A 27652-nucleotide genomic window follows, 5' to 3' on the forward strand; every position below is an offset into this window, starting at 1 on the left:
TATTTGATCAGTTTCCATGACGTTGGTGTTTGGATCCACTTGAAAAAGCAACTTTTCTGTAATGCAACTTCTACAAATGCACACAGTGTCTGTAGTAAACTGCTCTTTTTTGCACATGCACAAGTAAATCTACAATAACAATGGTGAATTAAAAAGGGACGTAATTTGCTGTTGATATTCTCCTGCGACTTGGTAGTTTTATCTGAGACTCACCTGTAAGTGCAATCTAAGTTTGTTCATTCGGAATATATATCCACGTACTCGCCGTTGTTCGTGTGTATATTGTATTCAGAGATAGATTTTATGTTGCACCTTCCATTACTTATACACTAACAAAAAGAATCAAATCACATGGTGTTACCAAAGCATATCACATAATTTACATTCTAATATTGAAGGATAATTTCATCCCAATTCTTTCTTCTTCGGGTTAAATTGCCTGAAGGGCCAGCCAGCTCTGAACTATTTTTATTATAGAAATAACCAACACCGCCCACGGTGTGCCAACCACATCACTTTCAGCTTTTCTGCCATTTCCGTGGAAATGAGCATCATTTTCCCAACGTTGCTGCATAAAAGTGAAACTTTTCTAAACTCTAAACAACAACTGTTTTTTTTCATTTGAAAAGTGGTCTAAGTTCCTTTTTTTTTGCCCTGTGTCCCTCTGAATGTGTGGATGCGCCCCTGTTCTCTCTCGCTCTCTCTCTCTCTCTCTCCCTCTCTCTCTCCCGCCCCCGGCTCTTCTCTCCTCCCTCTACCCCCCCCCCCCCCCGCTCTTCTCCTCTCTCCTCCCTCCCCCTCTGAAGCTCAGTTGACCAGCGTCGCAACTGAGCGATGCGCCTCTCGCAGAGCTCCTCGAACCTCTTCAATCATCGTTTTTGCCGCAGATCGACAGCCTTCACCCTCTCTCTGACTCACGTGCACTTCTCTCCCTTCACCTCTCCACGCGTGGTTGATTTTGATCACTAAAGACAAGCTCGTTATTATCTGAAAAGTCAATCCTCGAAACAAGACATCATTTCCACTTTTCCTTCCTCAACGATCCCGAACAGCTCGGGAGATTTTTATTTTTTTTTTTTTATCGTCTTTTCTTCTTCATTTAAAAACAGACAGGTCGATCTGAAGATGGTTCAGGAAGTTCAGGACAAACTGCTCTGATTTGGTTGAACTGAGCTCAGTCTGCGACTCTTGAGGGCTTTGAAGGCATCTCCAGGCGGACCGCCTGAGCGACTCCGGGCTGCCGGGAGGTGAGTCCTGCTGCCGCACTCTTCCTCTCACCTCTGACCCCAGCTGGGCTCGTTCCTGAGGTGAATGCAGGTTTCTGCGCCTCTTACCTTCATGACATGTTTTATGTGGGCAGACCTGTGCTCCTCTGACTCCTGTCACATTGACTAAAATACTCCATTACATCTCAGAGCACTGCTATTAAAAAACTCTAGTGAAAGTACTTTTTATCAAACTCTGCTTCAACTATTAGCAGACATTCAATTCAAGTTTCCTACCCTTCTAGGAGTCAGAATAACACTTCTTTTTATTAACTTATGTAGATATTGAATGAAAAATCTACAGCAAAAAACGTGGATTAAATTCAGAATCAGTTTTTAAACTAGTAAAGGAGTAATGTGCACATTCTCGAAGAAATACTCACAAAGTAAAGACAAACAGGAAAAGAGTTTTGTTTTTAATTGCATTCATTACTATCCTGAACATTAATCATTATTAGTAATGAAAATGCCAAAAACTCCCTGAAGTCAAACCTTCCCATCGGCATTCTAAAGAGTAATCCTGACCCACAAGATAATTAAAAGTTGCTCCTAAACTTCAGAACAATAGATAGGCATATTGTTCCAGATTCCACCATTTTCACCTGAAAGATAGGTTGAAGAGTGTTGGGCACTTTGGTTTGGGACCTCTCTAAGAGACCACAGGCCAACATTCCTGTGTGAATCATGTGCTGTCCATACAACTACTTAATCAATCCCGTATGTATTGCAGTTTTATGAAAAATGATCAGAACCCATTTTTCCATGTTGAAACAAACTGATCAGGAATGTCGCCTCTGAGGACTGCAGCCAAGGATTTTTCAGATTTCCGGTTGGATTGTTCGTTCTTTTCTTTATCGGTCACTCAGGGTTTTTTTTTTTTATATGTCAGATTTCATATGAATGTTTGTTCGGATGTCATAACACTGAAGAGGGCTATAAAACTTTAAAATAACAGCGGATGCTAGCATGTCACGCTGCCCGTTGCCATGCTGAACGCAGTACCTAAAGGGGGCGGGGCTTTACATAGTTCTGCACTGCAACATCAAAAACAGCTCTGAACTCTGAGCCCTGAGGCGTCTGGGACGCCGCTCATCACAGTGTGGAGCTCCTCAGGGAGGGTTACTAGGCCCCCTGTGGAAATGCTACTGAGCAAAGGATCTGCTTGTTTTGATTTTATAGAAACATTTGTGAGCAGTAGTGGCTTAGAGGGTAGAGAAAAGGCCTTGAGGTGTGAGGTTTGCTGGTTCCGGTCCCACAGGTTACCACTATGGGCCCTTGGGCAAGGCACTTGACCCCTTCAGCTCTGCAGGTGCCACAGTGCAGTGACCCACCTCTACTACAGACAGGATGGGTCAGTTATGGAGAATAAAGTCTGTCCTCTTTGTATTAATACAGTATTTTCTATTTCGCTGAGACAACAGGAAGTTAGATGAAGGAATCAATTCACAGTTTTTTTTAATGTCAGCAAGGTGCATTGTATAGTTTTTCCTCTGAAAACAAGAAATGTGTTCATTGAGATACTAAGCATTGACAAGATAGTGTTATAACTGTGTCAGAGTTACTTTTGCATTAGACCTTCGTGTGATGTTAAGTACATTTGAATTTTAAATTAACAGCAAGCTGTCAGTACTGAGGTAGGTTGCTTGTTAAGCACCATAGTACAGTTTTGAACTCAGATGCCCTCAATAAAGGTTTGCCGACTTGCTCGTAACAAGATGTCCATCCATCCATTTGTATATCTCTTTATTCTGACCAAAGTTGAAGGAGCTGGAGCGTACACGGGGGTACGCCGGGTACACCGAGGACCAGGCTGTTTTCACTCGCTGATTGTAAAGGTTGATTGTAGGAGTAATGGGATGACCTCTGATGTCAGCCAGAGAGGAAGTGAGAAGAACGTTAGAATGGTGGTTCTCAAATACAGCAGAATGGGGATTTGCGTAGGGAGTGCTGTTTTGCTCCCATCTTTTTTATTCCCATTAACATAACAAGCAAAACTAGATTTTTTTTTTTTTTTATGGCTCCCCATGCTACTCAGCCTGTGACTGTAATGCTCACCTGTTGTGCCATCCGGGTGTTTGAAACACTTTGGTTTTCTTGAAGGAACTTCAGATCAGACTGGTAATCAGAGGAAAGCGTGAATTACCAGTAACTTATTTTTCCTCAAGTAGACACACACATAGTTTGAATCAGGAGAAATGAAAGCGAGATTAGTGTGTCAGCATGGCATAAACAACTAATGATAAGGTGGATTTGTGAAGGTGGAGCAAGACTCCGTCTGAATTCCTGGAGGAAGGGTGTGGGGGTACAAAGTGTTCGGCTGAGAAGAAAAGCACTCAGTGGAAAGTTCAATGGAATCTGCAAACCTGTTAAGTGTGTTATTAGTTGTTACTTTTAGCCCCCATCAAATGATTTTAGTCACCTGAGAGTCCTGTGGATGTGTCTTTCTGGGCCACTGACCAGAGCAGCTCAGACATTCTTTTATATCACTGAACACGGCGTTCCTCTTGGGATCACTGATGGACAGTGTTTCTTTTTTCACGATCTGATAGGAAATAGATGTATAAGTAGGCAAAATGCTCTGTCTGACCCAAAGGTCCCCAAGCTAATAACTGCTGGACCCGGAACACCCAATAATAAATCCACTGGAGGAATTTAAAACCATATATTTGACGAATAGGCTCACACCGGCCCGCTCATACACCACCTCTGTTCTAACTCCCAACTGGGATTGGGTGGAGACGAGACCCATACTTCCCCAGCAGTGTAAGTCAACAGATCCCACGAGTCCTCCACCCCCACCGCCCCTCACACCAATCACGAATCCTCGTCCTCCCTAACGGGTATCAGACAACTCCCGTTGCAGCTCCAGCTGGGCTCAATGGGGCTCCAGAGGGCCCGCCAACCCTGGGGGGGTGGGGGGGCATGCATTGGCCTCCCTGAACCTCTGGCTGAGGATTCTGGGATGCAGCATGGCAGTCAAGGCAAAGCGTAAGGTTTTCTTGCATTGTGCAGGTTGCAGGCTTGTTGCATCATGCAGCTCTCTAAAGGTTGGGCAGAGGCTCAGGGATGGATTTTAGAAAAAGGCCCCGAGCCAAGCAAACTTCTTTCCTGTTGTTGTGGGGTGCATCGGTCTGAAAGCCCCCTTCCACCCACACTGTCTGCTCAGAAGAGGGTGGGAATGCTGCTGTGGCTCATGGGAACCTGTGTGACTGTTGGAGGACGAGAAGCACGAAGGCATTCCAGCTGACTGAAAGCAAAAGGAGGAGGCAAAAGTCCAGAAAACTCTCCAAAATGTTCAAGTGAGTTAAAGAAAGCCCAGTTATGACAAATACATTGCTAAAGTCCATCATTTCATCAAAATGAATCAGTGAAAATGCTCAGGAAATGGGTGAAAAGTGTTTTTTTTTTTTAAATACAGTAGACAGAATAATTTAAAAAAGAAAGAAGGGAAAGGAAATTATGGAAAATGCAGAAAAAAATGGGTTAAAACGTGAAAAGCAAACACACTTAATGAATGTCAGACAGAAAGTTGAAGAAAAACAAAGCCCAAATGGAAAGTGAAAAGAAAGACAGGCGTCGTGATTTGAAGAGGAGCGAAGGAAGGACTAAAGAAAATTGAAGGAAACTAAAGTAAGCCAAAAAAAAAAGTAGTGGAAGTCAAGAAAGAAAGGAGGAATGAAAATGTGCTGCAGAAATAGGAAGGAATGTCAGAAGGTAGCGAGAACAAACGAAGGAGGAGAGGAAAAGGGAAAAAGTAAAGAAAAAAAAGAGAGAGAGAACAAAACAAAACAAAGTAAGGCGGCCAAGAAAGAAAGGACAACTCCCAAAGGAAAGACGGAGTAAAGCAGAGAGAGGGGGAAGGAGATGGAGCTGGAGACTCTCCTCCTGCTCCTCCATCGCTGCACCTCCATCTTGCCCCCCCCCCCCCCCCCCCCCCCCCCCCCCCCCGCGGTGTGGCTGCCGTCCTCGGCCCTCTGTTGTCTCCATACTTTCCCTGCTGTTTGTACATGACGGGTTCAGTGGGTTCAGCCCAGCTATAAAAGCACCACTCCCCCCCCCGCCCCCCCCCCCCCCCCCCCCCCCCCCCCCCGACCGCCCCCCCCCCCTCCCCTGCGGCACGGGCAGGAGTTAGCGGGCTTCATATGGGAGGAAGGTTCTCCTCTTCCTCATGACTCCTCCGGACTGTTTTCCTCTCCCGCTTGGCTCACCGGCTGCTTGCGGTGGAGTCTCTGGGCCCGGCCCTGGACCAGACCTTCATTTTTCTCCTCTTAGTTTTCAAACCACTAACTAACCACTGGCTCCCTGCGTCTCCCCCTCCACCCCCCACCCCTCCCTCTCCTCCTCCGTCTTAGGAATGTCTTATTCACCTCCTCTCTCGGTCTCCCTCCCCTGATTCCTACACGCTAAAAGCTCGCCTGCGTTGGTTTTCTGCTGCCAACACCTGCGCAGGAGCGTGCGGCTGTAAACACACGCCGGCCCGCCGTCTGCCAGCGCGCCCCGACGCCCCCGCCCTCCAATACTGTACGCATCGACCACCTGTGAGGGTGGGTACACACACACACACACACATACACACACACACACATCCATAAACCTCCCTTTCTTTTCCATTATCCTCCTGAGAGTCCAGCGCCGGGGCCTTCCCTTCCAAACCAAACATAGACCAAATTCCGAAAACCCCAACTCGACGCCCCCCCCCCCTCCGTCTCTCCCCTTCGTATTCTCCTCGCTCCATACCTCCATTTGCAGCCCGCAGTGTTTGAAGAAGGGGGTAAAAGGAAATGTTGACCTCTACGAAAAGAGAGTAGGAGAGAAGGAGAGACCCGCGATGAGGGAAAATGACCTAGAATAGGAGAAGTCGTCCAGGGGGAGGGAACGTGACCGTAAAGGTGTCGGATATCAAGAATCTGACTTTTTTTGTCTTTTAGCTACTTTAATGAAATTGAATCCTATTTAAAGCTGCTGTAGGCAGGATTTTGCTAGTGAATGCTAATTTTTCTGTGTTTTCTTTGGATTAAATGTTAGAGTATCCATTGATAATCCTTTAGGAGTGTAGCATAATTTCACTACCGCGAGGGCGCAGCATTTCCATCTGTCTCTGTTCTGAGCTGAAAAGGAATCTCAACAGCTCCAGGTATCTTTGACCAATCAGAAGAGCCCCTGAGGCTCTAACCATGATTGGTCGAGGGGCGTTCGTCACACGTTCTTGTGGGAGGGGCTTAACTTGCGTAAGGGCGTGATGTCAGAGAAAACAGGACAGGATTGGCTGTGCTGGGTTTCAAATTGCCATCTTAGATGGGTCAAATCGCCATCTTGCTGAGGTAACCCTAAGCAAGATGGCGGAGATGCAGACTCCTGCCTACAGAACCTTTAATATCAGCCTTTGATACAAGTCTTTTGCTTCATCTGCACATTGTATCACAACACAGGAGGATACAATAAATCATGATATGTTGTGAGCAAAGTTCAAAGAAAATCCAGCGTGGCCGGAGACAGTTTGTTACTTCTAACCGTATCTGGAACCGTGATGCTATTGATATTTTGATGTTCAATATAAGGCTCGCCGATCAAGGATACCTGGGAAATGAGAGAAAAACCAAATCACAGCTAAACCCTGACTGCAGAGCCACAAAATGGAGAAACTTCAGGGTGAAGTGTGGACTTTTTTAAGAATAATGCACAGTTTTGTCTCTGGGTTTCCACTGGGTCGACTTACCGTCTGTTTATGTCCTCATTTCTAATCTACTTTTCGAACCAATTAGTCAATTTCAGGTTCTGGACCAGCGAAGTGTTCCACACAAATCCAACATTTGTTTTATTCTCCGGTGTGAGGAAGCCAACAGCAATTGTTTTAAGTTATTTGAAAAGGAAATTGTTGGGTTTTTTTTCACCTGTGTTACAGCTTCCACTTTCAAAAAGTGTGTCCTGCCCAGGTGGAAAACTCTGAAAAAAACCCTCTGCTGGCTGCCAATTCTACACAAACCATAATGTCCAGTTGGCATCAAAATGCTATTAATTCTTCCTGCTTAACTCTCTGCTGACTTTTTCCAGCTCATTACTCTGTTATGCGATGGAGCCTTTTCCCTTTTTCCTTCCCTCTTTGTTTCTCCACCGAGAATGAGAGGAACGGCCTACAGTACAGCTGGGATTGGTTATTATTTACTGGCTTGGCACACAGTCACGCACACACAAACATCCACACACACACACACACATACACACACACACACACACACACACACTCGCAGTGGAAACAAATTGGGTGAATCTGCTCTGCACGTAGGAATGTGAGGCACATGTGTTTGTGTGTTTTAGGTCTGGATGACAGAGCTGAAGGAATGAGAGGGAGATGCTGAGAAACAGAGTAGAAAAGAGGAAAAAAGAAAAACGGGAAAAATACAAAAAGCAAAGCGGTAGGAAGGAAAATACTGAATTGATTTCTGAGACTCCCAGACCACTCTTGGCCTCCCGACAACAGAGGTTAATAACACATCTCTCCCTGAGACTTGGAGTCTCTGTCCACTGACGCCCCTCCTTCCTTCCTCTGTCTTTCATTTCCTGATGTTCCTCTCCCGTTCGACGTCCTCATATTTTCAGCCAAAACCCCCAAACTTCTGAACTCCCTCTTTTTTGACCGTCCCAGGACTTCTCTTGGTCTTTCGCCTTCCCGTTTTCTGCCGCCGCTTCGCAGGGTCGACGGCGGGCGAAAGGGTCGGGGAGGGATCTGTTGCTCCAATGACGGCGAGGAATTACAGGGAGGGAAAGCACAGAGGAGACGTGAAGAGGTTTCTGTTGACCTTGTCCCGCTGCCAAGCAGCGGGATGGTGGTCGCGGTGCAGCAGCGGACTGTGGGTGGGGTAGGGGGTTTCTGAGGGAGGAAAGATGTTGGGGGTCTGCTGCTGTGGAAAGACCAACAGCAACCGAGAAAAGGGCTGGCAGGAAGATTCAAACCAAAATCTAACACAGCTACAGGATATAATAATACGAATAATGAACAGATATTCAGTTGTCTTTGAGTTCTTGCTTCACATCACGAGGTTAATTGGTGTCATCTGGAGAGAGGAGTTCAGACTGGGGTCCTTTTCATGTGCTGGGGTTGGACACACGAGTCGTAGAAGTTTCCAGTGTGAGATCCAGGTTTAGTCTCATCTGAAGAACGTCCGTCAGGACGGAAAATTAGATTTGTGAAATCGAAAAGAAGAAGCTTTCTAGATTGTGGAAACTGCTCTTTGCTCTTGCATGTGTGTGTGAGGGTGTGTGTCCACCAGCATTTAGCTTCACCTTAATCAGATTGAACGACACTCAGGACACAATCCACTCCTATCCAGTGGCAATGCCCGTATAAACTAGCAGTTCATGTGGATCATCTGCAGAAGTATTTCATGAAAGGAGAAGCTCCAGAACCCACAGAGTCCAGATCGGACCGAGCTGGTCCCGACTTGAAGATTGACCCTACATGGTTCGTCTCTGAGCCGCGGAGGGATGAACTATGATGAAGAGGCTTTACCGTTTATTGCAGCCCTGCTGTTTTCTCCATCCTCTCCCTCCGTCCGTCCGGCCCCCGTCTGACTCCACGTAGTGGTGTTTTACGCGTTTCCTGCATGGCTGAAGAGCTACCTTTACTTCCAGGATCCCGTCTGTCCTCCTCCAACACGCTAAATATCAGCTTAGCTCCATATAATCAGTTGGAAGAAGACATGGTCCAAAAATGTTTCTGTTTCAGACTGTGCAGTCTATCCAGGCAGCGATCCTGACATTTTTGACAATAAATAACCTCCGTCCGTCTGTGGTCGCTGTGACGAGTCGTCTGCAAACATGTTGCACTTTCCAACAGCAGACCACAGCGTTTATGTCAAAGATATCATCGGCGCTGCTTCGCTTCTGTCTGAGACGGCCAAAATTGCCACTGTGTAACTTCCTCAAGTCAGCGCTGCCCGGCCTTTTCTCCCTGAATGAAAAGAGAAGCTGCAGACACTCTGTCAAATCTCCGATGTGCCTTATCATTACCATGCAGCCAAGCAGGGGCGGACACACCCACTCATGAGCATGCTCAAAAGAAAAAGACATAAAAAAAGCATTATGTTCTTTCTAGTGTCTGGTTATGGTTTTTCTCTCGTGGTTATGCTAATCTAAGAACTTGTTGATAGTTATTATGGGTGGCTCTAAACTCTAAAACTAACACATCCAGGAGAATCTGGAGGAAAACGCAGATATTGTCCATCTACTCGCACATGTGCAGACGAACTATTTACTACGGCTGTGGAGCGCAAACGCAGAACCAACCTTTTCAGTATTTATGTGGAGATGGAGTCTGAGTGTTTTCAAAAGGTTGCATTGTCCAAACACTCCACCTTTTGAGCCATTTTCAAGAAAATCGATAGCCAGGAGGACTTTAACAGTGATCCGTGTGGCTCCTGGGCCTGGTGGACCTTCAGGGGGGTCTGTAGGAGTCGTCAGCTCGCTCGTTCGGTTTCTTCCTCCACACTGTGAATCGGTTTTAAAGTCCTCCCTCTGCTGAGCAGATGTTGTCGTTGCAGGTCTGTCCTGTAGACGTGAGGCCATCTGAACCTCTCAGTCAGTCTGGGAGGAACCGCAGCAGCAGAACCTCGTTCTCGTTACAGCTGCGGTAACAAACATGTGGTTTGTTAAACTGTTGATGTCTAATTCGGCTTGAAACACCACAGCTATGTGGAGAGGTTCAGGAACAGACTCAGAGCAGGTACGAGATGTTCCTGCTCAGTCTCAGTTGACAGTTTACATTTTTGTAAGTCATGGATTTGTTGTATGTTCATTTTATAAAGCGATGATTATTTGATTTTGCTGGTTAGACAGAGGTTGATGTCAAATTACCGTGGCCAGAACAACAGGATAAAGAAGACAGGGATGAAAAATGATTGTGTTAATATACTTAGGCTTGCTATATGGCCTTTCAGATTCCCATAAATGTCCATTCTTAAAGTTTTGAAGTGATGTTTGAACCTAAATGGTGTTCTCAAATGCTCTGTCAGGCCAGTTTCTGGTGCTTGGACATGTATTACACAGACTGTCACGTTTAGAGTCCTTTTCATAAAACGTCACATTAAAATATACTGCAGTGGGAAGCGAAAGAAATGTGGAAAAACTGCTGTAAAACATTTAAAAGACTTTCAGCGAGAAAACTCCTCCATTAAGAAAACATAAACCAGTGAAATATATCAGATTTTTCTCCCTTTGACACTTGTCGGCAGATGAATGTTGATCTTTTGGACATCAAAATGTAACATTAAAAAAAAGTAGTGAATTTCTGAGTTGGGGTTTTTCAGTGTGAGCACTAAAATGTGTGGAGGTCTGACGGACATCCTGCGGCTGCTGGACCTGTCGCAGCAGCTGCTCCAGCGCCGAGCGTTACTCAGGAAGGGGTTTGAGGATGCATGGAGTCGGGCCGGAGCGAAAAACTTTTCCACGTGCAAAAAGAAAGAAAAAAAAAATCTGCCTGATCCCCGTCTGGAGAGGTTACTCCCCCGCTCCTCGTCCCCTGACAGCCGCCGCCACTCCCTTCCTAAGTGGCGAAGACGCCAGTGTCAGAGCGAGAAGACACTCCAGGCTCTGCTGGCGAATATTGCAGACCCGCTCTGCAGAGTTGCATCAGTTAGCGCTGCCGAGACGCAAGAGAGAGAAAGAGGGTGGGAGGGTAAACGTGCAGACGAATAATGGGAAAAGTGTGAGGAGGGGAAAGGGTGGGAGCCCCCGTCTGACTCCCATCGTCTCTGTTTTCCACCGCCTCCCGGCTCTCGCTCGCTGCGCGCCAGGCCGTTTGTTTTCTCGTCCTGGGGGAAGTTCGCCCTCCTGAAAGCTGGCGTGCACGGCGCGCCGTGAATCGGAGTCCGCATGGTGTAAAACGGCGGTTCAACTCCTTCACGAGTTGCGAACACAGACTGTAAAGTTTCCGCGGCGGTTGTGTGTTTGTGACTGGAGCCTGAAATGCGATATGGTCATCAGGGTTCCTAACATCTACATGGCTTCCTTGGGCCTTCAGAGCATGTTGTGCAATGTATGAAAAAGAAGAAGAGCCTCCTGTGAGAAAAGTGGAAGTGTTGTTTATCTCGGGCTGGCCGCAGTGCGTAGTGAAACCAACCCCCTGCTGTTTCCCCCCGAGCTTCTCACCGCTCTCCATGTCCTCTTTCGCGCTCCCCCCTCTGCGCGAACTGCTCTGATCTTTTTTGTTTCTGCCCGCCGCTGTTCTAACAGGTGTCCAGTTTCAAGCCAATTCCAGCGATTTCTCGGCGCTGCACCTCGGCCGCTGCAGTCAGACGCCGTCTCCCCGTCTCCCCGTGCCTCCCAGCCACAAAAACAAAGCCTCCTGTCATCCTCGCTGTTGCAGAGCCGTTGCGTAATACCTTATAAGGACGTGAGGGGATGCAAAGCTCAAAGGATGTAAACCCCCTAAAATTTCAGGGCTGACATCGGAGTGATGGCATGTCCCGTCTACCCTTTTTTTTTTTTCTGCGTGTACAACAACAGAAGTTTTTCTTCAACCGTGCAAATTATAACCTACAGCTTTCTTTTTCTTCTTTGCTTGGAAAAACTTGTAATTCAGTAGTCTTGACTTCTCGGAGGGAGACGCTGCGATATAAACACGCTGTAATACAGCCATATGACAGCACTAATGTCCTGTGAAACGCATCAAAGGTGATCGGATGTGTTTTGGCCACAGCAGAGCGAGACGAGAAACTAAACAAAAAAATGAGAGAAGGGAGTTTGAAGGGAAGAAAAATGAAGCTCTTGAGAATAAAAAGTGGGAATGAAGAAAGAAGGAGTGGGCGGCACAGGGAATGGGAGAGGTATGCTCTGCTGGAGGACTGGTGGGAGAGGAAAACCACAGGAAGGCGTGAGAGGGAGGAAAGCTGAGGGAGGAGTGAAAATAACGGAGGGAGGGGGGGGGGAGAGGGAGGGAAGAGGCCAGATCAGGGCACCGTGGAAGCAAATGTTTCCTGTGAGAGGAGGAAAAGACGTGCGTGTGTGTGTGTGTGTGTGTGTGTGTGTGTGTGTGTGTGTGTGTGTGTGATCGCACCTGAGGGGGACATCAACTGGATGCCCGGGTGTCTGTTCTGAATCAGTCCTGGAGAAAGTCTCACTGCATTAAAAGTGTTTTGCCGGGTTTGCGCCGACTGACTGTGTGAATGATGTGAAGTGCATTAAAGAGCTGCAGTCCTTATAGAATGGGTGTGACCGTGCACGTGCGTGCACATCTCCACATCACATGCACAGGCTTGCTTTGCCTTCAGGATGGCTTTCTTTGGTTTTAAACCGGCGCGAAAAGCTTTGAAAATGCCAGTAAGTGCGCCGCTGCTCGCTGAGCGTGGGTAAGAAATGCCGCTGTGCGCAGCTGTGTGCGCTCCGTGCACGCACAAGTACGTACGTCTGGGAGCAGGTCTGTGAATAATCAAAGTATGTGTTTTGCTAGCCAGTGGGGGGATCCATAAGAGGAGCTGGGCACGCTGCCCAATTGCGGGTCATTGAGGGAAAAAGGGGGCGGAGCTGCCGGAGTTTGGGGGCTCACATGTGATCCTGAGTCTGGCGCATGCCCGCTGGCGCGCCTCTGGCCTGCATGCGTGCCTGGATACATATGGCCCTGTATGTGCGTGCCTTCACAATACCTCCAGAAAGCTGTGTGTGTGTGTGAGAGAGAGAGAGAGAGAAAGAGAGAGAGAGTCAGCGAGGTTGCTGTGGAATGTGAAACCAGTGTGGTGAGGTAGCTGGCAAGCCGGCAGACGGACCTAAACACTGACTTCATTGTGGTTTAGCCTCTGCCTTATATTATGTCGGAGGGGGGGGGGGGGTTGTGTCAGTGATTGTGGAAGAATTTGTGGCGACAGCAAGTTTGGAAGTTTAAGAGGTGTGCATGTAGCTGGAGAGTTGCCGGTTTTAATCCAGGCCGTGAGAGCAAATGAAGAAGGCTTTTCCTGCCAGCTATCGTTAAAGAGCCGTACGCTGAGACACCCAGTGCAGGGTCCGCTGTCCGTGTCCTAAAGCCAGTCGCAGCCCACGTCTGGCGTCGTTTAGGAGGCAAACGCTGACTAAATACACAACTGCCGTGCAGAAAAACAGATATCTGCAAAGACATTCGTGCTGTTGAGGTTTCAACTGAAGGCGAAAAGTGTTATTGTCCGAGAAAATCATTAAATCTTTATCACGACACTTCAAATGCAGCCAAATAGCTTAGCTTTGCAACAAAAAAAGATATTTTTATAATGTGCTTTTTAATGATAACAACCCAGAGACTGATAGGTAGATGATGTGGCTTGAAGCTTGAAAATATTGTTGCCCCCTGGTGGACAGTTGCAGTATGAAAAGTCCTGCTCTCCTCACTTTAGCGCTAAACCAACACATCATGGATGGTTTCTGTAATCTGAGCTCCCTGGAGGCAGTTATCTGGTTTTGGTCAGTCAGGGAGATAAGAAGATCCAAACCCAGTGTGTCCTTGGCCGCGCTCTCAACGTTTTGCCTCCTTGGTTGGTAGCTGCAGTTTGATCACTCTGAGACTGGAAGCTATTTTTCTCAAGCTTTGCCAGTGTTTTTTTTATTTTTTTATTTTTTATTATTTTTTTGCTTGGTCCAAGCTTTTGCTTGGAAAATGAGTATCTCACATTAAACCAGGCTTAGTTCTTCTCAAGACACCTCCTTGTGGTGCAAACCTGTATTGCAAGACGACGCGTGTTGGCGCAAAATGGATGAACTTTGGTAGATCTATCATAAAACGCATCAACATGACCACAGCACAAGAAATATGTATATATGTGTACCTTACTTGAAACCAAATATCGACCTAGAGAAACAGACGTGGAATCAGAAGTTACAGGTTCGAATCCCTCCTCTGACTGGTCACCACTGCAGTTCCCTTGACCCTGGTGGTCCCTGATCCTACCTAATAATGTAAAACATGGATCCAGTAAAAATCCAGTTTGATCTTTGTAGAAACCGATTGCTTCTGTATTATGCTGCCACTCCTGCCTGTCATACCAGCTTTGGGCACCGACTTCCCTCAATGTTCTGGATGTTTCCAAGTCCTCACACACTTAAACCAGATGATTAGGTTATCAACAGGTTATCCACATATGGAAATTCTAATAGAAATGAAGAATAATCCAAAACATTAGATGCACATCACCTAATTTTATTATTTTTGCTAACAAAATGTGCTTTTCTTTAAGCTATTTAAGCCACTTATTTAAAATATGAATCACTCTCTTATGCATGAAGTTATGTGAACTGATCATCATCATGTGATCCAAAGACGATGAACTAATCACCAAATACAGATCAGATTCAGTCGATTCTGTTCTTCAGCCCGCGAAGCAACGATGCTGATTAAGAGTGAGCTTGCAATTCTGTGCGCCAGCAATTGGAATCAGATGTGCAGCGAGTCATATGAAAAAAAAACACCCAAAACAAAAAGAAAAAAAAAAAAAACACATGCAGTGCAGAGGCGCCCTACAACCTGAACTGTAAAACACAGTTTGACCCGATTTCCTGCTTTGCCTGTGTCATAATTACTCGGGCTGACTGAAGCCAGAACATACTGAAGCTATTATTAGGGGAGAGGAACGCCTTTAGAGGTATTGCTGTATATCTCGAGCGTGACACTTGAATCATACGATGTGGGGACTGTCAGGCCACAGGGTGCAGGTTCAATGTTGTTACTTTGAGATTAAAAAAAAAATGTAGAAAAAAAGAATTGAAGAATTGCAAACAGGAAGAATCCGGAGCAAGATGACCCCGTCACTGTTTCCTGGATGAGGAAATATTGAGCTGTGCATCATTTCTCATCTCCAGCTGTTCCCCTCCGTCGGTCGTGGATGAAACTGTGTTGCTTTGAGGGAAAGTGTTGTGTGATGGTTTAAGTAGATATCGCAGGAATGATCTTAAACAATCCTGCCCACTCCAACGTGTGAAAACCGTTCCCAGAAGCTGTCAAACGTTTCCCTGCAGGCCCCCCCCCCCCCCCCACAGCTTTGGTTTCCTCCAGTGTGATTTTTGCTCCTTTGATCAGATATCTGGGTTTTGACTCATTCGGCCTAACAGGCCCTCATGAGGTGAGTCACGCTCGGCGGTAGCTGTTTGTCTCATGCCTCACACACACACAATCATACCGTCAGAGGTGGAAAACTCCTGTTAAATCTCCGGTTCGGCCGTTCGGCCGCTCGGGTGTGGACCACAGAAATGTTGAGGATTGCTCCGACAAACCCACATCAAGACGGCTCTGGGAGCCTCGGCTTGACGAAGGAAGCAAAACTAAACTTTATATTTATCTCTGTCTTCAGACGTCATCAACATGATTAAAATACTTTATATCAACTTTTAATGATCACTAGAAACATTCTGGTTTACTGTAGGTCATTTGAATCTATTTCAGTTTGCAGCAGCAGCGAACGGCGCCCCTCCATCCACAGCACCTGTTTCAAAGCGAGCACGTTCACAATATTGCATTCCTGGAGGTAGGGCCACGGCTTTGCCTCATAAGGTCCTCCGGAGGAGGCTGTTTTTGGAAAGTTTAACCAGTCCTTGTAAAACGAACGGTCAGGGGCTCGACGTCGGATCCAGAACATATTTGGGTTAAAGTTTGTTCTTTATCCTTGTGATATAAGTTCAACGCAGGAGCTACGTTATGTAACTCACTTTACATAAGTCAGTGTTTTCTCACACACACACATACTCTCTCACACACACACACACACACACACACACACACACACACACACACAGTGGTTTCCTGGGTGAATGTCCTGATCTCAGCAGTGGGAGTCTCTAAACTTCCTCGCTTGCCGCCTTTCTTTTACCCCACAAAGAGCCTAATCGTTCTAATCCAGCCATTATCCACTGAATACCGCTTCATCTAAATCAGCACCGCCGGGCCGATCACACAAACTCAGTTTCACAATTTACAGGCGCCAGTGGATCTTTTTGGGAGGGAATCGAAGGACCCCAAGAAAACCTCCAGAGGGAAAGCATCCAAACTGCACACAGCGACGCCCAATGGCCCGGACTCCAAGCAAAGAACAATCTCTCTCAATCAGATCAGGACAGAGGGGTTAAAACACATCCAGAGTCAGATTCATTCAGTTGTGAGGCCACATACTCATTTCTGCTCATCAATAGATCAGAGCGGTGAAACAACAAGATAATAACTCTGGAATTAAGACTAATCCAGTTTTTTCCCCTTGAAATCTAAAATTTAAGGGTGTCTTTTTTTTCATACAAAACTTGACATAAACAACCTGAATTTTCATTTATGGGACCTGGAACCCAAACCGGCACAGTGTTTCTGACCACAGTATAAAGAAGCAGGTTTCAGCCAGTTTTCTTAGATACATGGGTTCTGCAGCCTTTAGAATCTTGCTCCCAACTCACTTCTATTACTTTTGTGCTAATTCAGATTTCTAGCAAGAAGATTTTCCGCTTTTGTTGCTTTAAATACAGGCATGTCCTCCAACTAATGTTCAGTTTAAAGTTTCACTGTCGTCTCTTCACTCATAGCAGGTCAGTGTAACTGACCGGATTGAACTGGACCCGTTTTTTGAACCCTGGCGTCACACACTTATGGTCAACGCTCAGTGTCAAAAAGTCTTTCTGTTTACCTCCTGGAAGATCATCAGCTTGGATCATCGGTGTGATTGGCCTTGTGCTCGCATCGCGCCTTCATGGTGGAAAAGCAAACACAGTCAGGACGAGTCCTGCTCAATAAATCCACCTGTAACCAGAGATGTGTGTTTCTAATGCAGGCTGGATTGATGATTTGTCTCAGCAGGGTGGTGACGAGGGTTTTCATCCATCAGCTGTGACATTAGAGACCGTTTCAAGTGAAAACACTTTGCTTTTACGTTTTCTGTTTCAGATACGTTTTGCGTTTACTGGTGCATGTTCGAAACTATTCCCACGATTTCACGAAAAGGTCCAAGTGAACAACACTCTAACATCTTACCTGTTGTTGGGTTGGAATTAATGCCAAGTGAACATTTTGTTCAAGCCGAGGTGCTGCAACCAGGAAAAATTACAAATGGGAAAACGTGCTTATTACGGTCAGAGCATCTCAGGAACTGCAGCTCGTTTGAGGTTTCCCTGGTCAGCGAGCCGTCAGTACCCATCAGAAGTGGTCCAGGGAATGGAGAAGTGGTAAACCAGTGACGGGGTCATGTTAGTCAGGGCTCCTGACCTCCTAACGTCCGTGACTAAAGGCATCTGCTGCTGACATGTTGGTGCCAGATATCACCGCACACACTCAGAGGTCTGAGAGGAAACGCCGCCTCCCCGGATCGGGGCTGCTGCTCCGGGTCGCCGTCTTTCTGTAACGACGCTACAACCGAAAACGCGGTGGAAAAAAAAAAAAAGTAGCATTTGCTCGACTTGAATGCGTGAAAGGTTTGGAGAGCAGTTTGGCTTTGGACGGTCTGCGGTGGAAGAAAATGTGCAGCTGCATTCTTCCAGCTGATGTTAAACAGCCACTTCCAGTGATTTATGCCGTGTTTACAGCTGTAACCGCATTCACTTCATATCGCCGACTCTGAATGGGAATAATGGATTAATGGACGATATGTTTCACATTTAAAGTGCAGCTGGCTGTTTGTCACATGGTTCGGTTCAGAGCCGTCGATGAGGCTGTTTTGATTACCGAGTGCCAGACGTGTTTTAGCTCGTGAATCACCTCGTTGCTGGGGGAGAGGAGGGACTTCCTGTTGTGGTTCTTACACCCACAAGACGCCCGCGGACCCCTGGCAGAGCGGCGCGGCACATTTTATCAGCACATCTGCTCAGTAATGGATCAGAGTTACTCGGGGGCCGAGAAGCAGGGGTATCTCATCTCATCTTCATGTTCGATGTTTTGCAGAAAGTTGCATTTTCCCACGTTCACACAACCGAGCCGAGTCGGAGCGTTTCCGCCTGCGAGACGTTTTCCAAATGTTGCATTTTCTGTGGCTCAGAGCATCGTCGTTTAAAGTCAAAAAAGTTGTCACGTAAACGGGGTGTGAGTCACATCTTTTCCTGGTTACGGGTGTGTCGCAGTGCTCACAGTGATTTCATCCTCATTTTCAACGCTCCTGCATTCAGCCTCACAATCTAAATGTCTATTATTCCCAGGAGCTGTGTTTAGATGTTGAGAATAGATGGATCCAGACAGGAAGCTTCCACAAGAAAGACATTGCAAATCCTGTCAGTTTCAAAATAAACAAAACACACCTGGCAGGCACTGCGCAGGATTCAGAGGCAGCAAAATAATTAGGGGCAAGAGAAACAGCACTGTTATTTAGGAGAACAATTCCCGAAGCTCAATGAAATGAACATTTTGAGGTCTTGTATTGATTGCCAATCGTATTAACAACGTTTCAGAACCTTCAAGTAAAACCATGCAGATCTGATCGACTGGTGACAGCTCGGGTTTACGAAACTTTAAAATACTTTTATGATTGAGTTTTTTTCATTGCTAAAGACTCATAACCTGCCTCGAAGGTCAAGCTTGTCAATCTTGCCAACAAGAATCCAAATATGTGAATCTTTCTTGTGTCGTACTAACTTGACTGAGTTCTTGACTGGACTGGTTTCTGTGTTTCTGTCTCTGCTGATTTTCAGCAGCTCACAGCCACCATGGCTTCCCGTGACGAGCCGCTGGACCTGAAGCTGCCGTCCGGCCGAACCGCCGGCCCGGCGCTGTTCAGGAAGAGGGCGTTCCCTTCCTCCATCTGCGCCCCCCTCGCCATCACACGGCCACGCCTGCAGTGTCCCACCTTTCCATCTCCCCCGTCTTCACCAGGTCAGAGGTCATCGGCGTCACATTAGCAAGGGGGAAATAAAAAAAAGAAAGAAAAGAAAAGAAGCATAATAAGCAGTCGTGCCTGCTCTCGCTTCACCAGTAACCTAATAATGTAAATCTAATGGATTTCTACACTCAGACAGACGCGGCTTGTTCTCAGATTTTTCAGTGTTGCTCATAACAAGATGAGCGTGATGCTGACATGAAGTAGCCTCAAAGAAAACCACAGTGCTGCGTCTGTGGCGTTCACAGAGCGTTTAACCAGACGGGGCTGCAGCGTTCAGCACATTTCAACTGCCTGTCACACTCCATATCTCGAGTTTACAAGAATATTTTTAATGATGCATTTGTCCATCGAGAGCAGTTTACATGTTCACAAATTCACGTTATTTGCATGACAGGCACAGATGCTCGATTTTAACTTCAATGCAAATGAACAAACTTAGATTTTCTTGAACACTGATCCAGAGTTGCAACCACAAAAACATATCTTTTGTCAATGTCAATTGCATTATAGTCTCAGCATGCCTGCGTCTTTTTCATTGTCAACCGAAAAAATAGATATTTAATATAATTTACCTAAAGGTGCATTAAGGAGTTTGCACGTTTCATTCGAAACAGCGGCCCCTGCAGGCCTTGGATGTAACTGCAGCTTAGTGAAACACTGTGCCTGTGGCTTGCGTCCATGTACGCGCACGGAAGAGGGGAACTCCTTCCTCGCTCTTTAAGTAGCGCTCGAGTAAAATTTAAGTTTCTTTTACCTGGTGGAGTCTGTGCTGGAGCTGTGGCAGTGCTAGAAGCCGGTCTTTTCTTTCTGGAAGATCCATCCTCAATACTGCTCATTTGTTGCTGCTAAGCATCTGGCGGAGTAATGGCGGACAAAACGAAACTTAATGATATCAGGCCAGCCGGAGCGCGCATTACGTCACATCATCTCAAATTCTCCCCCAAAAAATTTTGGTGCTGCAACTTTCAAGTGACAATTTAGCGCTGTTAGAGGTACTTGCAATGAAAATGTCAGGGCACATTGTACACATCATTGAATATTTGTAACATATTTATGGTGGAAAATAAGTATTTTCAAAGTTGAAAAACTCCTTAATGCACCTTTAAAGTACTATGTTTTGTTGACATGTAGGGTTGATCGTCATCGGCGTAAAAATATTGAAAAACTCATGATAGCATGAAAAGATGACATAACAAGGAGGAAAAACCTGAAAATATGAGGCAGTAGCTTCACGAGCCTAATCTCTGCAGCTGCTAAACAAGTTATTTTAGTCTTTTCACAACCATTTAACTTGCTAAGAACCTGTAGAAAGGCTGAACTGCAGGCAAATACTTCACAGTTTCTTTTTTTACGTGTGTTTGGTGGCTGATCAACCTTGATAAATGTCACATGCAACCGGAAACCAATCAGACATGGTTGAGGACGTCACTAGACCTGTCGGAGCTTCGCAGTGAATTATCCGTCAGGTGAATGAACAGTTTGTGCCATAATATCGAATTGAACGCCTTCCTCTCCTCCTTTAATAGCGTCCAAACTGACAGTGTCCAGCAAACTCACAGTCTTTTGACAAACATCCAAACGTGTTTCTCCCTCTGGATTGAACTCCTGAAGGTTCCCTTATTTATGGTTCTGTTCACAAAGCGATGTGGTACCTTGAGGGATTGTATTCACATTTTTCTTGTCTGTTCCTAATTCTTGATAATTAGGCTGAATTTTAGTAGATTTTTCCCTCCCTCTTTTTTAAATCTAAGTATTGGCAGAACTGTTTGAAAGTAGTGAAATGACAAACTTTCTTCCCATCTTTTAACACCCAGACTCCCAGTCCTCCTCTCAAGAGCGACCCGGGTCCTGCTTCACTCCTCCGGCCATGGACCTCAGCCTGTCCCCGTCCTCCCGCCACGCGTCGTCCCTGTCCCCGTCGCCGTCCTCCCCCTCCTCCCCGTCGCCCTCCTCCCCTCTGGAGTCGCCTCACAGCAGCAGCAGTCCGCAGCCTCACATCTTCTCCAGGGTGAGTCGGCCACCGAGTTCATTTTCATTTCCAAAGGTTCCAAATTCAGTGTTGTGGATCTTAACTCGCTGAGACTGATTACTCTCGCTAGTTCTTTGAAAAGAGTGGATCCTCCTAGTTTGTTCTTGAAAATGTTCTGATATCTGTCATGATCATTTTGCTCTGCGGCTCCTCTGAGCTGAGGCCGGTTTCTCTGTACGACCGTCCCTGTGTGATTACGTTACAACAGCACCCACCAGTGGCCCTACATGAAAACTACACAGTTTTCAGTGTTTCTGCTGTTTCCATGTAAACAGGCATCATTTTGAAAATGCTGCCGTGTGAACATGAAACAAAAATGCAAAAATGCTGCATTTTCACATGAACCGTACCTCATACTAATCACTGATTAACAGGTTATTGTCAAAATAAGAGGCCTTACAGCTCTAACATCCACATTTTAACGAGATACTGGCTGCAACTTTGTGTTTCCTGTCAGCAGTCGAGACACATTACTAATAAAGTCTCTGGTCAGATAAATATATCCTGATGACAGTCATGCTAAATGTGAGCGTAAAGATAAAACCCCTCTGTTTCATTTAATAAAAAAATGTGTTTCAGGGCAAGCCGCTCTGTGTAGGTATTTGTCTGCCTATAATGAGTTAACGTGGCGAGCGGGCATGAGGAGAGTCCTCTCAGGGTGATCCACAGGGGAGCAGCTGTGGCTCAACACACTGCAGGCTTCTTCAGCGGCGCTGAATTGAATTGGGATCCTGAGAGTGAATCTAATTGTGGGTGCAGGACAGTGTCTGCACACAGCCGTCCAGCGACTCTGCCCAAATCCAATTGCTGCCCCGCGTGTGTGGAGGAACATCACACACACAGCTTTTCTTGTTGGAGCACCTAATAAAAAAAAAAAAAAAAATCTGCCCTCTCGCTCCAAATTAACCCGTGAGGAGGTTCGTTCGTTCAGTCCTCCAGATTTCTGTAATTCTGCAGATGTCTTTGATACGGTTCAGCGAACACGTTAAGAACTTTAATCTCCGGTTCACGTGGAAGTGAGGGTTTGGTAGTGAGATGAACAGGAGGGCCGGACCAGAGAACAGACAGCCTGATGGGACAGCGAGAGAGCCCAGGTCGGCGCAGTGTGATCATGAACTGTAAGTGAGAGAGAGGTGACGGCCGAGTGGGGACTAAGATCCTGACGACTGAGAGAATCTGTTGTTGGAACCTTTGATAGAATGTTGAATGAAAAACATTTGGAGCATCCAGGCAATAATTCCAATAATGCTAAACTACAGCCATGGCAGAAATAATAATTCAAACTTTTTAACAGTTTTAAGCTATATTTTGACCATCACAGAAACTCCACATTCAATTCTTGGCTTTTGGAAGGTCCAGAAACCTTGAGTGAGAATCTGAACATGTCTGACTGAATGCAGCCGATGTGACGTTTCTCTGTTCTTCGACCTCAGGAAGCCGTTCATCACCGAGGCGTGGACGGCGGGGTTTCGCCGCAGGGTTATCCCTTTTACCTCCCCATCAGAAGCCCGCCGCGGGGCTACAGCTTTCCCTCCTCGCTGTTCCTCGGCCAGAGCCGAGACAAGCCGGCGTCCCCGGAGCCGTCGCTGGAAGGTCAGCTGGCCTGCCGCTGGATGAAGGTACACACACACACACACACACACACACACACACACACACACACACACACACACACGACGCTGCTGACTGAGCGCCAGTCTCTGAAAGGCGCTGTCCGCTCACTCTGGCAGGAGGGTTAAAACCACGACGCCAGAAGCTTTCACTCAGGTAGAAACTCCATGAGAAAGGCTGCAACCACTAGGCGGCGCTATGAGCAGGAAAGAAAGAAGGAAGGAAGGAAGAAGGTTCATTCACAGTATCGTGCTGCAGCTAATTAACTCATGAATATTCATTTATCTTATCCCGGCTTTATGTCTGAAGACATACAGTTTTACAATTTTTTTTTTAAGATTCTAAAATGAAAAATGCGTTTTTGAACTCATTAGATAATCGTCATAAATAAACCTTTCAGCATGTCTTTGATTTGGTCGAGAAACCCCACATGCAAAACAAGCAAAGAACATTTAGAAAGGCCCGCATATTTAAATCACAAACTTTTTACCGCCAGTTGAGATGATGGCGACAGAATTATGCTCATAATGATAATAAAACACGATCATGGTGCCTGTTTTCATGTCATATCGCTGTTTTTAACGCCACTTTCATGCCTTCGTGTTACATTAGATCATACAGTTTCGGGCTTTTTGTCTCACGTTGCTGCACTTTCATGTGTTTTTGTTTTTCCATTTTGGGAATTGTGCCTTTTTTAATTAAAAAAAAGAAGCAGTAGCAGGAGGTAATTTGCTGAGTCTGAGTCCTGCTGCCTCTCCCCGTCTGTCCTCTAGTGCCACCTGCTGTTCGACTCGCTGCAGGACCTGGTCGACCACATCAACGACTTCCACGTCAAGCCGGAGAAGGACTCGGGCTACTGCTGCCAGTGGGAGGGCTGCGCCCGCAACGGGAGGGGCTTCAACGCCAGGTCACTGAACACACACCCTGATGGGAGGCGCTCAGTGTGTGCACGAGCCGTGCACAGCCTCACACTCTTTCATTAACAAGGGGCATTGCAGAAAAAACCTTTGACAATAACCTGCTTGTTAATGATTAATAGTGTGAAATTAGTGATAATTAAAGGCTTGAAATGTTCGTTCTATGTGTGAAGAATCTTTATGTTTGGAATTCACAACATTTTTTTACATTTTTTCCTGATTTTTAAATTCCTCTAGCTGTACATATAATGCATGATGGGAATGGCCGACTCTCAGTCCTGTCTGGACCTTCCTGTTTTTATCGTGTGTTATCTTACACTCTATGTTTTATGTACAGCACCTCGGTTTGGCTGTAGTTGTTTTTAAACTTGAGCTGACTTGAGGACGTTTTAAAGGGTTTCTGTAAAATTTCTACTTTTATCTTTTATGAAAACACTTCGAGAGCTCTGCTGCTCGAGAAAAGTTACTTTTCATTGTCATTAACAAGATATAAACTTTCCTGCTTTTTTTAGAAAAAGTCACTCACTCATCACTGAAATTTAAACTGATTTTCAGTAAGTTGGATTTGTGACTCTGAACAGGTCCTGGTTTTGTTGTTGTCAGTAACCACAGAACCAGTTACAGTGACAAACAAACAAACAACACATGGGAGATAAAATCAACAGCAGTGAATTCAGCCTCTTGTCTCTCCGCAGGTATAAAATGCTGATTCACATCCGCACACACACCAACGAGAAGCCGCACCACTGTCCCACCTGCAACAAGAGCTTCTCGCGTCTGGAGAACCTCAAGATACACACTCGCTCACACACCGGTGAGTCGGCTGTAAGAAGGGGGACACTGCAGATGGACTGGAATCAAGTGTTCAGATCCTGGCAGACTCCATGAATTCCTCTCTTTTCTCTCAAAAAACCATTTTAAAAACGCTTCTTCCTTCTTCCTGCGTCACAAACACTCCTGGTTTTCCCTCCTCGTCCTGCTGTGGCGCTGATGATCCCTGTGTTTTCTTTTTCTCATCAGTCGCCTCCACTGAGAATTCAGCAGTAAAATTTGATGATATTTTCACAACTTTCTTGGTTAATTGTAAATTAAAACCAGGCTGTGGTTGCACCGTTGTCCATAGTCTGGATTCTTTTGACACCAGCTGAACCTCGTTCCATCCAGCCGCCGACCCAGACACCGTGACCCGGCGATCCACCAGGAAGTGTCGACATTTCTGCCACAGAGTTATGCGGATTGAGTTTCGTGGTTGATTCATTCTGTTGACTCTGTGTTCCTTCCGTTTTCAAGCTGAGTTATGAGAGTTACTGATTCACTCCGGCTTCCTGTGGTTACTTGGCGTCTCCTCAGAGATTATCTGGATAGTTTGATATTATTACATTCTTTAGATGCTCAAAGTGTGAATGAAGCGTCCGTTTCTTTCCTCCAGATTGTTCACCTCTGGTGACAGTGAATCCAGTGTGTGTCTCCTCCGCCTCCTGCTCACTGTGGTCTTCCTCCTCCAGGTGAGAAACCCTACATCTGCCCGTACGAAGGCTGCAGCAAGCGCTACTCCAACTCCAGCGACCGCTTCAAGCACACGCGCACTCACTACGTGGACAAGCCGTACTACTGCAAGATGGCCGGCTGCCTGAAGCGCTACACGGATCCCAGCTCGCTGCGCAAGCACATCAAGGCCCACGGGCACTTCGTGGCCCAGGAGCAAGGCGCGTCGGGCCGGCCGGGCTCCGGGTTCGGCCTGCCGGGGCACCAGAGCGCCCCCGAGCTGCCCCCGGTGGGCGGGGCGCACGTCATCCTCCCCGGGGCGGCGGCGGCTCTCCTGGGGGGTCTGGGATCCTCCCTGCCGCTCTCCGCTTTCTGCCACGCCAGAGCCCTGGGCCACCACGGGGCGCCGCTCTTCCCCCTGGGGCCCGGCGGCGGCGGCGCCGCCGCCATGGGGCCCCTCGGCCTTTCGGACTCCCCGCTGCTGCACTTCGGCCTCTCTGCCGCGTCCATGCTGGGGCTGGGCGCCCTGGGGGGGCTGGGGCGGGCGATGGCCCACGAGCCGGAGGACGACGAGGAAGAGGAGGAGGGGGACGAGGGGGAGGCGCTGAACCTGTCTGCCCAGGTGGGGCGCAGGCGCAGGGATCCTCTGTCCTGGGTGGTCGTTCCCTCCAGGGCGCTGCTCCTCAAACCGGCTGTCGTCAGTTAAAGAGGAGAACCCCCCCCCCCCCCCCCCCCCCGCACTGACCCTCGGCTGGGCGCAGCGTTCGGACCCAGCGGTTCCACAGCTCATCACTCATCAGCTCTTCATGCTCACTGTACAAAACTGAGTTTTGTAAAGTTTCCCACACCGTGCTGGTTTCAGTCATTTCACCCAAATCACAAAGGGAAAAACTGCCTGACGCCCAAATCTGTCCAACAAGTCAACGCGAGGTAAAGGTGAAACAGCTCAAACAGCTACAGCGACTATTCACTGTTCACACAACAGTGTTTCAAAGGACATCATGTCGTTTTTGTCTCAGAAAACGACGCACGACAACGTTTTGGCGACGGTGTCTGTTCACACGGAAACAGCGAAAACGATGTAGTTTTCTCATTGTTTGTTTTGTAATGAAACCACACACACACACAGAGAACTATATATATAAAGATTAACAGTGGCGAGTGTCCAGACATCAGTATGGACACACAGACGCTGGATTATATCAACTGTAAAGCTGCTCCCAGTCCTACATGTCATTTTATAGATGGAATTCTGTCAGAACGAAGATTCCGGCCCGGTGACGCTGTATCAAAACCTTTTTCTAAAATCAGGATCTGCAGATTTCAGTCCCATTAAACAGCTTTATCAGGTGTGTTGCACAAGAGAGGCGCATCAGTGAAGACCCGGCAGATCGCGCCGCAGAGCCGGTCGCACCATGACAGCTTGAACACCGCTGCAAGTCGAACAGGAGACAAAACCACACGGAAACACGACTCAGCGCATGTCCTTCTGAGAAATATTTGTGATTTGGGTGAAATGACCCTCTGAAACCTTGAGGAGACAGGCTGACGGTTTGTATCTGAATGGAACTAATGAGCAGGTTAGGTGACGTGAACCTGTGTGACGATGCACACGGCCGATTCATGTGACGGATCACACACTCCATCAGTGTGAAGCTTCGTCAGCGGTTGCTTTGAATGGGTTAAAGCAGGGTTCCTCAAAGTGTTGGAGGGTGGGCTTCAACCCCCCCCCCCCCCCCCCCCCCCCCCCCCCCCCCCCCCCCCCCCCCGTTTGGCATTTAAAGCAATAATTGATGAATGAATGCCCAGTCTGTTAATTCTTTTGCACTAAAGCTTAATTTTACAATGTTAACTGGTGGCCACCCGCCTCACTTTGAGAACCACTGACATCTTTAATCTCTTCATCAGCCTCTGCTCTACTTTCTATTTTCTTTTTTTAGCAGTTAATCAAAACAGGCCACGACCAAAACACGAGTCGTCTTGTGTTCTTCATGCTTGACAATCCTCATTGAGGAGCCATAGAAACCACAGTGATTTACAGCGATCCAGCACAAACACACACTGTGGGCTTCACTTCACCTGCATCCATTCGTCTTGTATGGCATGAAAAGTGGGTGTAATGTTTACAAAGTATTTATGTGTTTTACAGAAAAAAAAGGATAACTTGCACAGCCTTTTAGGTACAGAATGAACTCGGACGGATTTGTGGCGATTTTAGGCTCCCAGTTACTCCTGTAGCTTCACGCCCGCGCTCTCGGAACATTAGCGGCACCACGACGTGTGATCAGACATGCTGACGCGGCTGAACGTCGGCGTGAGGTCCGCTCTTTCTGCTCGCTTCCTTCTTGCTCTATTAACCGTTCCACGACAAAGGTGTTGGCCCGGTCAGCCCTGCCTTTTTGAAGAAAACGATGCCGGAAACAGGAGAAACCAGGTCGACAAAGGTGTGTATGAGGAAATAAAGAGTACACATTAGCTTCAGATGAACGCTAGCACTAAGGAGGTACGAACACATCAGCCAAACTCCAGTGTTTTTCAGTGGGAGATGTTTGACAA

General features: G+C 46.9%; 1 protein-coding gene across 2 annotated transcripts; it reads left to right on the forward strand.

The window, feature by feature from the left end:
* The first annotated feature begins 893 nt into the window (after positions 1-893).
* On the forward strand, positions 894-26827 carry LOC115390287 (zinc finger protein GLIS2-like). Of its 2 annotated transcripts, none has more exons than XM_030094091.1 (7): positions 894-1247; positions 18870-19047; positions 20869-21062; positions 22517-22702; positions 23468-23601; positions 24307-24425; positions 25117-26827. In XM_030094091.1, exons 2-7 carry the CDS (start codon positions 18882-18884, stop codon positions 25800-25802), a joined length of 1485 nt encoding a protein of 494 aa, XP_029949951.1. In that variant the 5' UTR covers positions 894-1247; positions 18870-18881; the 3' UTR covers positions 25803-26827. The 2 variants fall into 2 exon arrangements, with proteins under 2 accessions (XP_029949951.1, XP_029949950.1); XM_030094090.1 differs by having other exon boundaries at positions 895-1247; positions 18867-19047.
* The last annotated feature ends 825 nt before the right edge of the window (positions 26828-27652 follow it).

The sequence above is a fragment of the Salarias fasciatus genome, chromosome 6 (genome assembly GCF_902148845.1).
Source record: "Salarias fasciatus chromosome 6, fSalaFa1.1, whole genome shotgun sequence".
NCBI lineage: Eukaryota > Metazoa > Chordata > Actinopteri > Blenniiformes > Blenniidae > Salarias > Salarias fasciatus.

Excerpts from the sequence above, each read along its gene's own strand:
- LOC115390287 (XM_030094091.1), top strand. The coding sequence starts at position 18,882 with ATGGCTTCCCGTGACGAGCCGCTGGACCTGAAGCTGCCGTCCGGCCGA. Across the intron at positions 19,048-20,868 it reads ATCTCCCCCGTCTTCACCAG|ACTCCCAGTCCTCCTCTCAA; the intron begins GTCAGAGGTCAT and ends TTTAACACCCAG. Across the intron at positions 23,602-24,306 it reads GGGAGGGGCTTCAACGCCAG|GTATAAAATGCTGATTCACA; the intron begins GTCACTGAACAC and ends GTCTCTCCGCAG.